Source organism: Abrus precatorius, unplaced genomic scaffold (assembly GCF_003935025.1).
Source record: "Abrus precatorius isolate BTA unplaced genomic scaffold, Abrus_2018 Scaffold2, whole genome shotgun sequence".
Lineage (NCBI taxonomy): Eukaryota > Viridiplantae > Streptophyta > Magnoliopsida > Fabales > Fabaceae > Abrus > Abrus precatorius.
Window position 1 is genome coordinate 36,936,211 of NW_020874362.1, and position 12,726 is coordinate 36,948,936.

General features: G+C 33.6%; 1 protein-coding gene across 1 annotated transcript; it reads left to right on the plus strand.

Moving 5' to 3' along the window:
• The first annotated feature begins 1,014 nt into the window (after window positions 1–1,014).
• Window positions 1,015–12,594, plus strand: LOC113857914 (tobamovirus multiplication protein 1-like). Its single transcript, XM_027490202.1, has 13 exons — window positions 1,015–1,402; window positions 1,867–1,917; window positions 2,672–2,705; window positions 4,820–4,906; window positions 4,995–5,046; window positions 6,777–6,951; window positions 7,092–7,187; window positions 8,122–8,182; window positions 10,241–10,305; window positions 10,579–10,653; window positions 10,765–10,840; window positions 11,067–11,233; window positions 11,685–12,594. The coding sequence occupies exons 1-13, from the start codon at window positions 1,265–1,267 to the stop codon at window positions 11,706–11,708; spliced, it is 1,101 nt and encodes a 366-aa protein (XP_027346003.1). The 5' UTR covers window positions 1,015–1,264; the 3' UTR covers window positions 11,709–12,594.
• Window positions 12,595–12,726: the final 132 nt, after the last annotated feature.

Sequence of the window (12,726 nt, forward strand, 5' to 3'; positions counted from 1 at the left end):
TTCGCATCTATTGGTATAATTCTTATCTAAAACTATAATATGAACCTTTCAAGTTTGCACTAACAATGTGTTGCATTGATAAACAACTTTATTGGTATCAAAAGTTGACATGAATTGTAGATATACCATTCACAACAATCAAAAGGATAAAATTTTAGTTAAACAAATATTATTAATGAACATTCTCTGTGAACCTTTAATGTATCTTCACACTAGTTAATAATACACATTCTTTAATTATATTATTATCATTCTATAATTTTGGCAAAACTAATATTTTGATTCTCTTAATTATTTTTTTTAATTTTATTATGTTGGCTATAATTATTTTTGTCAATTATTATAACTGCTTTTTAATTATCATTGATGTCATTGGTAGCATTTTTTTCTTCTTTCTCTTACTTGATTGATGAAATTAAATATAGTCAACAAACAATGGTCCATTTGTTTGATGATTGAAATTTAGAGAATTAAAATTTAAGAAAATCATTATTATTATTATTATTATTATAGAAAAAAATATTTTAGGGACACGAGTGAATAAAATAAATAAGAAGTGGGTATAATTATTATTTAACTGGTCAAAATTAATTAATAGGGTATATAATTAATAAAATTGAATATGTGAAAAAGTTATATATCACCAAAAAAATCATTGTTTACGAATAGATTATTTGATTTGTAGCTTGAATATTATAAGCGTTTAAAACAAATTAATAATTTCAAATATTATAATTATTCAAAATATATTTATTTATAAAATTTAGAAAATTATATATGTTATATAACACATTCATTTAGGACAAGTGTATATCCATCAAATATTTGAATTTAATAAATTTACTTAACAGTAACTTTTATCTGTAAATTATAGATAATAGTTTGTATAGATTAGGCAAAGAAAAGATGCAATTAAATAATAAAAACAAAAAGATTTAAAAGCGAGAATAAATGGGAAATGAGATTAAGAAAGGAGAGTCAAAGCAAGAAGTCAAAGGGGAAGGGCACTTTAAAGACCTAAAAAAGCGACAATGTTAGTTCATGTGACAGAAGAGAGAAGAGAGTGAATGCGTCTGTTCTCCACAATTCTTATCGCAGATTCACCTTATTTTTGGATTTTCCATCGATGTCCCTCCTCTAATTAAGCCAAAGCAAAACCAAGCTGTGTCACGTTGTTGATGTTGTTGTTGTTGTTGCTGTGAATCTGTCACACAATACATAGATAGAGAGATACATGCATATGCGTATGTATGCGTAGATCTGGATGAGAGTGCAACAACAACACACCATCCACGCCATGTCGCCATTCGGAGACGCTCTCTGTTTTTCGCGTCTCCTTCTCGCTGTAATTCTCGCTCTCGCTCTTCTTCACGCTCTTCTCGCTTTCCTTGCCTCCTTTCAGGTTCCTTCTCGCATTGCCTCTCGCATTTCAATTTCTCTTTTCGTGTCGTGGTTTGCAATTAGGTTTTTCCTCTAGAATGCGTTGGATTTGGGAGAGTAAATAAACGTGCATTTTCAATTCTTTTTACCGTTTCTTCTCTATTGTCAACGTTGTGTTGTGTTTTTTAAGGGCCTTTTGTTTAAATTGTTGTTTCTAATATTCAATTGACTATCTCGGTAAACCCGTGCTTAGTGTGGAGGAATTATCGTTCGGAGTGTGATTGATTCTTGTATTGTTAATTGACTTAATTTTAGTTACTCCTGATGTTGACTTTTGTGGTTTTACTTCATTATTGTTCGGTTTTAAGAGTCAGGGATAATTTTCCATAACATTGATTTTGGAGAGTAAGCTCCTTTGTGCTAAGGTGTGAAGTACCGAAGTTCTTTGCCTTTACTTAGTTTCAGTTTTTTATTTTGGTGCTGCAGTTGCTAAGGATTCACATGAGGAATTTGCAGCGTGGTTGGAGTCGGCAAAAAGTAAGTGCATTTTTACCTGCTACTTGTCTGAGATTGCTACTGTGATTGGACTTTTTCTGAATGGATGAACCTGTTTATGTTGTAATTGTAACAAGTGAATGGTCACCACTTACTGGTTGGTACTGTAGTCTCGTTGAGTATGGCAGTGCTGTTGGAACTATGTCGCTACTATACTAATTATCAAGATTTGAGAGGGTTTCCAATGCAACATTCATTAGAACATTAGGATATGAATCAAGATCCAGTGTGGTTATAGTGGAGACTGAAGGCCAGAAAAATAAGCTTTTGGTACTGCTTAAATTAATTGTCTTTTAGTAATTTATAGATGAGAATATGTGCTGCCCTTAATTCAGAGTTCAACCACCCTGTTTTTTCTCCTTTTGCCTTTTGTCCCTTCTAAATTTTACTGGTGTATGTGTATATGTGCGTGTGTGAGAATATTAAGTGGTGAATGTATGCAATATATTCTCGTCACAATGTAATGTCTGCGTATGAAATAGTTAATGTTAGTGCTGTCCTTTATTCTCAGAAAGGAAACACATGGAGAGGGATATCAAAACACAATTAGGCATTTGTATAACATTATGCTTAGGAAAATGCTACTTCTATCTTTGAATTTTTATTTATATATAAATTTTTATGGGTGTTTAGTATTCATGCCACTCAGTGCTCTAGGCTTTTTACTTGCTATTATACTTGCATCTGTTTATATACACACCAGCTTCTGATGAGATGTAAATATGATGCATTGCAGGTGTTTCATGTATTGATTGGCTCTTCTAATTTCGGTTAGTTGTATTTTACTTTTGATGTTCAAGTCTATTGTTATGTGTTATCTTTCATCATTTCCTCACTTTTTAGTGGTTACCTTATGATTTTAGCATTTCGTAGTTTGCTATTATGTATGAGCACATTCTGATATTTTATCATTACTTGTTATAATTGATAAATGATTGGGTTTAGATAGATTTGGTCCACAACTACAGCATTTCATCAGAGAGATTATAACTTTTTAATTATCTTCACATTCGTGTCTAGTACCACTGATTTTCAAGTTTGTTTTATTTTAGGGTAGTTTTATATCATCGTAGTCAATCCCAAATAACGGTGCAAAGCAACTGACTCCAAAAATGTTATAGCGAAATAGTGGATAGCAGGATGACTGCTATTATGAAAATTTAAAATATCAAATATAGATTTTGCTACACATATATATGCTAAGATTTCAATCGTTTGGGAGGGTTCTCAAAAGTCAGACTAAAACAAAGAAGAAAAATAGAACAAACCAGATTGGTCTCATCGAATAAAGCCCCCAGTGCAGTTGGTCTCATTAGAAAATGAATGAGTCTTGCTAGAAATGAAGAAGATGACTATAACTTAGCTGGATATAGTGAACAAAGTCAGATTTTGGTTGAAAAGTAGTCCTTAACACAAATGGGTCACATTATAAATGAGTACATCTTGCTGGAGATGAAGAAGATGATCGGAACTTGAGAGATGGTGAATGGGAGCACTTAGTGTTCAAGAGTACTAAGTTTGAATGGTACAATGACATGCAAAAATTGCCAATGTAAAAGGGGAGCAAAATCTCAAAATCATCCCTCTTAAAGCCTTCTAATGTTAAGAAAATAAGGGTAAATTTGACATTTTTGTTGTGCATCAAATAGCAGTCGCAACAACCGCAATTCACGTCGCTCCAACCGCTACACTGAACCATGATGCTATGCACTTGGAATAGCGGCAGGGAGCCGCTCTGCTGCAATAGTGCCGCTATTGGCTATGCTTTATACTTTGGCACTTTGACCTGCATTTCCTATTTATCTTGCTTTTTTTCCTTCTTTCTTAAGTTTATTCTATTGCATTTGTTTTGGATTTGTAATTTGTCTGAAATGGTTCTGTTTTTAGTGTTACTCTTACCTGACATTGTCCACTGTATTTCCTTTTGGATTTGTAATTCATCATGACTTTTATTTTCCTTTACACCTTTAGAAGTGTATCTATGTCCATAGGACACTTTCCTGTTCTGAAATGTCAAGCTATTAGCAGTGCAATATATACTGGGAAGTTGAATATGCTTACCAAGGCCTCCTGTACATTCTCTTTTCAATTCTTCATAAGTATGGGTGCTGAAGATGGGGATGAATCCTGCCAGACCCTTGACAAACTTAACATTACTTGGGCCTAGGTTGGCATTCTTTAGCTTGTTTCGACTTGAAAATTAGCATGTTACAACTTTAAGACAATATCGTCAAACCCCCCCCCCCTCCCCAAATTCTCTCTTCACGTTGATGATATTTAGTGTAAAAATAAATTGAAGTTACATCATTTAATAAGGTGGGATAAATATTTCTCCAACTCAACTTATGGGCTAAAAACTCATTGTGGAAATCATGCTAAGTTTTTCTGTTGCACAATGTGAGGCAGAGCTGAATTGGGAACCTTGCATGTTATTGGAAAATATATTTAGATATCTTTGGTTAGGCAATGACAAATTTGATTGGGAAACAAAAATGGTGCACCAATTTTATTGTAGACCATATCAAGGTAAGTTAGTTGCTCATGTCTGACATTCTTTTGGCCTTCTAATGTTCAAAAGCTGATATCATGGGTGGCCTGCCTGCCCATCTTAATCGTCTGAGTTAGCATTGCCATAGGAATAGGGCTTGGGTGATGGACATAATATAAAACTACCTAGGTTTCACACATAGCAATTCTTCTATGCAGAAAAGATATTCTTTCCATAACTTCTTGATACTATTGTTGTCCAATATGTGAAATGTTCTAATTTTACCACTTATCACAAAATACATGCTTTGATCAATGAATTGTTAGCTGTCAATAATTCATACCCCCTCCCCACTTTTCTCTTTATTTCATCTAATTACTGAATTTAAAATTTCAGGTTACTTCATTTATTTGGTATTGACACTTGTTGCTGCATGCAAGGGATGGACCTGTTGGTCACACTCTTGTGGTTTTGTATTTATGGGTATGCCTCCCCCATTTTCTGACTAGACACCTTCGGTAAATTGTTATCCTTTAATAAAACGTTTGAACTGTTGAAAATTTTTTTGCAGCTTTCCCCAAAGTACTTCTTTTTGCAGCATTTCTTCTTCTTTTATCCTTCTGGTATGTAATCTTGGTTGTTGTTAAGATATTTAAATATACTATGCACGCTAGCAATATATATTTGCCAGAAAGATTTACTTACAGCAAGTACTTACATGCCCTCTTAAGTACAGATGGCAGTGGATAGGGTTTAGACTACTAGAGTATATATGGTGATACATGCATTTAGGGAAAAAAATTTGATACTTCTGTAAGCATTAATTTTAATGCCCATAGGCATACAATTGAGCACCTGTATACCCAGACCCATTACTGGAATATGCTCCCCCTTTATTGATTTGGTGAACTAATGAATAAGAATGTTGTTTCACACACACATATACAAAAAAAAAAAATAATAATAAAAAAAAAATAGAACATTTATTATAAGTACAACATGTAACATTTCAAAAAAATATCAAATGATCTTTCAAATCCTAGGTATAAAACTTAGCAACATATTTTGTAGGCATCAAGTATTCTGGGTAAGTACCCAGACCTGCACACACTCATGTCCACAATTTTTTGCAAGTCTACCATGACCCAAATCCATTTGATAGGTAAAAGCTCTACAATCTACACATTATGGGTAAATTTAATAGATACCCATAACCCATTGGGTCCAAATCCAATTGTCTCCCCTGCTTGAGTCTCTGTTGCTATCTCTTTCCTTTTTTGTCTGCTTATAACTTTTATTTCTCTCGCCATCTTCTTCAACTGTAGTGGTGAATCATTGTTTAATTTATGGCAGCAAGATTGCAAAAATTTACAATTCAGGCTACGTTGTTATTACTATATCTCCACAAACAAGCATGCCTTTCTTAAAAAGATGTGCATATTTCTGTAAGCAACATAGCCTCTTAGGTGTTATAGACTGTCAGTTATTTCTGTGAGTTGCCTAGAAGTCAAACATTGTTCTGTTGTTTTGGCATTTTAACTATTTCTGTGAGTTGCCTAAGAGTCAAACATTATATTTTGAGTATTGTTATTTGTTGCAGGAATTGTGTGTATCAAGCCATTTCTATAATTTTAACTATTTATATCATGTGGTTGAACTGGACTCTTGAGTCAGGTTACCCCTACATAAGCATGATTAAACTTAATCAGATGATTTATATACTGTATACAGTCAAAAGTATAAATTTTATGTTAGACTCCACCAAATAAATATTGTGCAACCTTGTATCATAACTTATATTGAATTGATGTTGAAAAATAAAAACATTAATGCTAAAATTTTCAATTTTTTATTATTTCCTTTTCAATTTGCATGGTCTTGTTAGGATAATAATCTTTGGCTACAGAATAAATCACAACCACAGAATGACTAACAGTGACATTGATACAAAAGCTTTATTATAATTGAGTGTGATCTTGACGGCAATTCATTCTTTTCTAACAAAAAGGATTGGTAGATAAGAACTAATTTGTGTTATGGCAATGCGTTAAATATTTTAGGAGAGTACATGAAAAAAATTTTGCACAGAAGTTAAAAAGTGTGAAAATCAAAGAGATGTGGGGAGGGCAGATGGGTTGTATGTCTACTGGCGGCTTGGCGCCCACTTATCCCCACTCTTGCATAAATATTTAATCATGTAACCATACACGTAATCTGCTAACATTGACATGAAAATTGAATGAGAATTGAGGAAGTAACTTCCCAAATGTTATATCTATATTACATAATTTCAGACTATTGTATTGCTAAATGTGAATGGCTTTCTACATTGCACGTGGGTTTCCTTTTGCAGGGTTGACCTTTGCCATCAGCCAGATGATGATGATGACTATGAAGGAAGCTTTTCTGAGGAACCTTTCCTCGAAAAGACTTCAAATGAATCAAATTTAGCAAGCATAGATAGCCATAGAAAGTGCTTTCCTGTTCGGTTGTCTCGTGTTGGAAATCGGCAAAAGATTGTGTTTTTGGTATGAGAAATAATAAATGTTTCTTCTCATGTAGTTTTGACTTCTGTGGTGTCAGTTTCCCCCCTTTATTTTGACAGTCATCTAATAATTTACTTTACCAAGTATTTCCTTCATATATAATGACTCGTACGATTTTTCAGGTTACATCACTAGTTTTCATCATGATGACGGCATTTGCTATAATAATCTGGATTGGGCTAGGAAAGAATCCCATTGATTCTGAAGTGGCTGCTCGGGTATGAGTGCAGTAATTTTAGCTTTGGTTTATAATCTATCCATTAAAAATGACTTAGATCTAGATGGACTTGCTGAGGATTTAGTTCATGACAGAATACAATGCTATCATTGGATCCATGTAGCCAATCCCACCTTAATAGGAGAAGGCTTTGGTTGTTGTTATTATTTAGAATCTATGATACCATGTGCCACTCTGACTCTCTTAGTGGCATAGTAGTTGAGATTGACCTTTTATCTTTATCAGTGTCACTAGTATGCCACTAATTCCATGTCTTTTTCCTTGATAAAAGAGAGGGATCAAGCCCCAACCAAAGCTAAACTCTTCAATTGATTTAATTGGGTTAAATCTCTGTAAATGTTTTTCTACAAAAGGAGAAATTCTTTTTGACAAATAGCAAATGATTACAAAATATTAGGAGGATAATAAATCCTCTTTAAAAAGGAAATTAGAAAACAAACAATAGAGTGATACCCATTGAAGCAAAGCTACCCATTGTCACAGCATACCTATAAGAGAAGCCCTTGCCCCTTGTAAAATGGTTGTGTGCCCCAACCCTTGTTTCTTGCAAAAATATAGCAGCTTTAGATAGAAATCTTGGAGGTTATTCTAATTTTCTTTTAAGAAAAGAGTGCAAAGACCATTGGCATATTTTGCTTGGATGAAGATGAAATTTTAGATGTGTTTAAAATATTTGGATGATGGTTTATATAAAGTAATAGTTGGAGCAAATACTAATATTGGCCAAGCACTGGTGCTTACTTAATGGTATCATCAGTGAAATTAGCCTACAGTATACCCATAAGTTGAGCTGCCTTAGCTATGACTTGAGAAGAGAATCTGTTTATTTTAAATATGAAGGTGATTGTCCATGAATCATGCATGTTCCTTTATCTTTCAAAAATCTTTTCATGATAACCAAAAATATCATGCAGGTATATTTAGATCTTTCTGCCATTGGAATGCTTTTGTTGGGAGGAGCATTAGCTTGCTATGGTGAGCAACTGCTATTCTATTTTCCATTCTATGTTTCAGTAGATTTGTATTTATTTAATTTCTTTTGCTTGGGTGGATGTACAGCTTTGTTTGTCTGTTTATGCAAATGCATAACATTAAGCAATGATTGAACCTGGTAACATATGTATGTATGTATTCAGCAGGTTATCTGGAAGGTGTGTTTATTGTCAAATCAAATTAATTTTTAGACCCTCATAATGCCTGTGCTTCTTGCCTTCTACTCGTTGCATGGCACCGCACTATGCAATTCTAAACTCTTAATTTACAATTTGATTATTATTCCTTGTTATTTACAAAAACAAATATAGACAACAAGTTATGATAAAAATATATAGTCAAAATGCTTGCCTTTATGGTAATGTATATTGCGTTAGTACTCTATAACATTTATTGTCAAATCAAATTAATTTTTAGATCCTCATAATGCTTGTGCTTCTTGCCATCTATTCTTGGTGTGACACTGCTAAGTGCAAGTCTTAACTGAATTTAGAATTTGATTATTATTCCTTGTTATTATTTGCTAAAACAAATATAGACAAGCTATTATATACTGTGTTTCTGTGGAATGTTAATTGAAATTAAAGTCATAACATGTACATAACTATCTTGTCTTTCCCGATCCCAATTCCCAAACCAGCCTAGCAAACAGACATGTCCTGTCAATTATAACTGATACAGAGCATAAATTTAGCAGACATACATATGTCCTACTCTCTTGTGTACATTCAATCAAAGACCACCACCTGCACCCCTTCTTCCTCCTGTTTCATATGGTATACGTACTTCAATAAGCTAGTTGCTCTAGGATCCTATTTTTTGTCCATGCATATCAACTTTCTCATAATTTCATTTTAATTTACTAGTGTTTATATAAACCATAGAGGTTATGTATCATGCCTTTTGTGCCTTCCAACTCCCCTACCTTCTTAGAATAAAAAAAAAGGAATCTACCTAAATGTTAAAGTTCCAAATTTAGGAAAGTTTTACTGAAACATTCGAATAGAACTTGTACTTATCTACGAGGTACCCTAATTTGCTTGTTGTATCTAGAAATCACGGAAAAAGGCAATTATAGGTATATGCATACTTGCATAGCTCTCCTGTACAATCCCTGTTCCTATATTTAGTAATACTTATCATTTGCATGATTTCAAAGCATCCTTCATTGGATTGCTCCTGCAAATAACCCTACTCCAATATAGCCTCAGACACTTTCCTTCAAAAATTATAATAAAGTGGCCAAATTCTTCTTCTAACAGCTAATTTACAAAAGCATCTTGCTGTGAGAAATTCCACCCTGCTTCAATAAATGAATTGTCTGCATCTCTTGGCTTCCAAAGCAACTATTTGATATCAATTCAGTATATAGCTGATGCTAATATAAGAAAAGGGACATTAGTTGGAGGGTTGAAAAAATGCTTTTAAGCATTATTGATTACTCACTACAAAGGGATAGGATTTCTTGAATGCTTTGATCCCAATTTTTCCTTTCTTTCTCAATCTATATTACTATCATGAAGTGGAAATCTCCATGTGCAAATAAAAAAAATCATACTGTGACAAGCTTTGGATGGATTTATAATTTAAAAAGGTGTAAGTCTTTCTTTTTTATTTTGGGTTGAAGTGTTGATGATAGAACCAAATGTTAAACTGAACATGAAAGAATTTTTCTTTATTGCTGAACCTAATTCCCAATGCTACACCAATGTGGTACAGATTAGGAATAGGAAGAATTGTTACAAGATTCCAATAACCTGAGGTAATTCGAGAGACCGCACTCTCCATACCAGTCTATTCTATGCCAACTGCAAAAAACTCAAAACTCCTAACTATCTTTGTGCTCTTATTTATATTGTTAAAAGAGCCAGCTGTCCACTATTAACAGAATTGGTTATTTACTTTTATTTCCTAACTAGTCTTCTTTCTCTTACTATATACGTGTTTGAATCTATCAGTTGATGGCTAGTGAGTTGTGATATATGTACACTTTTGTTAACTAAGTTTTTGATTATAATATTTGTAGTATATTTTAAACAGGAATCCTATTATGCTTGAAAATGAGCAAAGTGAGAGCTGAGAAACCTTCATCTGAAATGTGGAAGGTACTGCATTTCCGTTTCCAGTGTAATATTTGACAACATATAGCCTTTGTGATTGAACTTTTTTTAGTTTCAGGGGCATGATGGTCTGCCAGCTATTGGGTGCCACCCATGACTGCCAGCACTTGATCCACCTTTTCATCTGATGCATAATTTAGATGCTTATTTTAGTTTTAAAAATATACATATCTATAGACAGAAAGATAAAGGATTGTGCTATTATGCTTGTGTGTGCATTAAATTTAAATAAATTGTTGAAGTATTTGGTTTACTCAGGTTGCAGGTTTAACTATTGTCTCCGTACTATGCTTCACATCAAGTTCCTGTGTAGAACTTTTAACCGATATTCCTGTATGTATGAGTTAACTGAGTGCAAGAACTATGTCCTTTTTACTTGATAAAAAGTTCAAAACTTTTGAAGTTTCCTCACATTCATGTTTCGTTATTATTCTATTATTGCAGATGCTGTATCGCTGGCATCAGTGGCATCTTAATGATGTTTACACCGCTCTTTTATTCATTTTGTATTATTTTGTGGGTATGTACTGTTAATATTGTTAGCAATTATCATATTTCAGTTACTGGAATCGTTTATTCATTTCATTCCCTTTTGCAAGTGATAACAGTATTTGAAATAATTTTATAGGGCCTGCTATCTATACTTGGTTTATGTTCTTCATTCAACCTTAACATAGCATACAATTGTTACTTGCTTTCGGAAGTGGTTTCATCTCCTTTAAATCTGAATATGACATTTCTTCTAGGTTCATCAATTCCTTCAGCAGTGGTACTGTGGGTAATGAGAGAACTACCACCTGCAGAAGCTACTGGCATACAAGAAGAATCAAGTACATTAGCGTTTGTTGCCGATAGTTCAATTGCAATTCATCAGCCTCAGCGCTGGACTACAGCAACAAGCATGCAGAATCAGGTCCCTATGTCACGCATCTCTCCCTTTGGTTTAATTAACTATGCAGTAATCAACTCTTGATCTGACGACAGTCTACACATATATGTTGAAGCCTTTTAAGTTATTAATTTAATAATTTGCAATTCTGAACTCTTTCCTTTTCTTATCCTCCATCTGTACAATTTTTTTATATGGATTGCTCAAGATTGGCAGACAACACTTTTTGATTCTAAATCATGTTGTTTAAGACGATTGTCATAGCACAATAACCTTGTTTAGTTAACCAGCAAACTTGATTCATTTTCTGTGAGTTAGTTTTCTCTGCGAGCTAGCTCCCATTGAGTTAATTCAAGTATTTATCTCTTTTCTGTGAATTTCTTTTATTTTTTTTCATTGTTTTTATCTCGTTTTTTACTCTGTTGAACACTCACAAAAAGAACTTTTAGTGACATAAGCTCTGTTGTTTTTGCAGACATCAAGAGCGAGTCCCATATAGTCATGCATTAACCTTTGCAAATATATCTTCCTATTCTGCTGGAGTTTGGTCAGCTTATTGGAATTTCCTCGGAATATGTTTTACCCTTGAGTGCAGATGAGAGAGGATGATGATGAGTGGGTGCTCAGGGCCTTGAGGTTTCCATTCCCACTGTATTTACATTCTAAATCTAAATGTATATAGCAGCAATTTGATATATGAAAAATTATCTTCCTTCTATACAAATTTTGGGACCCTACTGTTTCAATGACGGTTGGGTATTTTTCAGAAATTTGAATAACTTTTGGCTGATGAATATGACTCGCGAAGTGAGCATGTTCTCCTAGCTTGTTTGCAAGCTGAATTAATCAGTCTCGAGAGGTATTTTTCTAGGCATAGTTATCAATAACACGGCCATGGGTGTGGCAGTGCGGAGTGGCCATGGGTAGCAACAAAGTTTTGAACCGCGGCTACAGTTGCAACCAAAATAGTGATCATAGAGGCACTAGAGTGAGGCTTTTTTGAAAACCTATTTTTGTCCTCAAAATAGTATCGTTTTGGGGGTTTTCTAGGGGCAAAGTTAAGATTCAGTCCCCTTTTTTAGAATTTAAAAAAAATCCTTAATTGAATATAGTTTCCCATGCTTTTATCTATCATGCGGGCCTACGTTGTTCCACTAACACCCACACATCTTGAGCTTGCCTTTCATTCTTTTCTCTACTCTGAACTCTCACCTCCCTTTTGAGCTTTGAACCATCAACCTCCTCTGTTCTTTTCACTCTGCAACACTCACCCTCACTTTTTATTGAATGTTTAAGATGTCTTGTATTTGAAATTTGTAATATAAATATGCCTTTGAATTTTGTTTGTTTCTCGACTTTTATTTATATTTACTTGGTACATTTTGCATAAAATATGACCTTTTATTGTTAATTATGAAATATAGAATGGATGTTAAGTGTTTTTACGCGTGTATTTTTTAGCATTTAGATTTATATAATATGTATTTTATCTATTTATGAAAATTAAAAATTCTGAA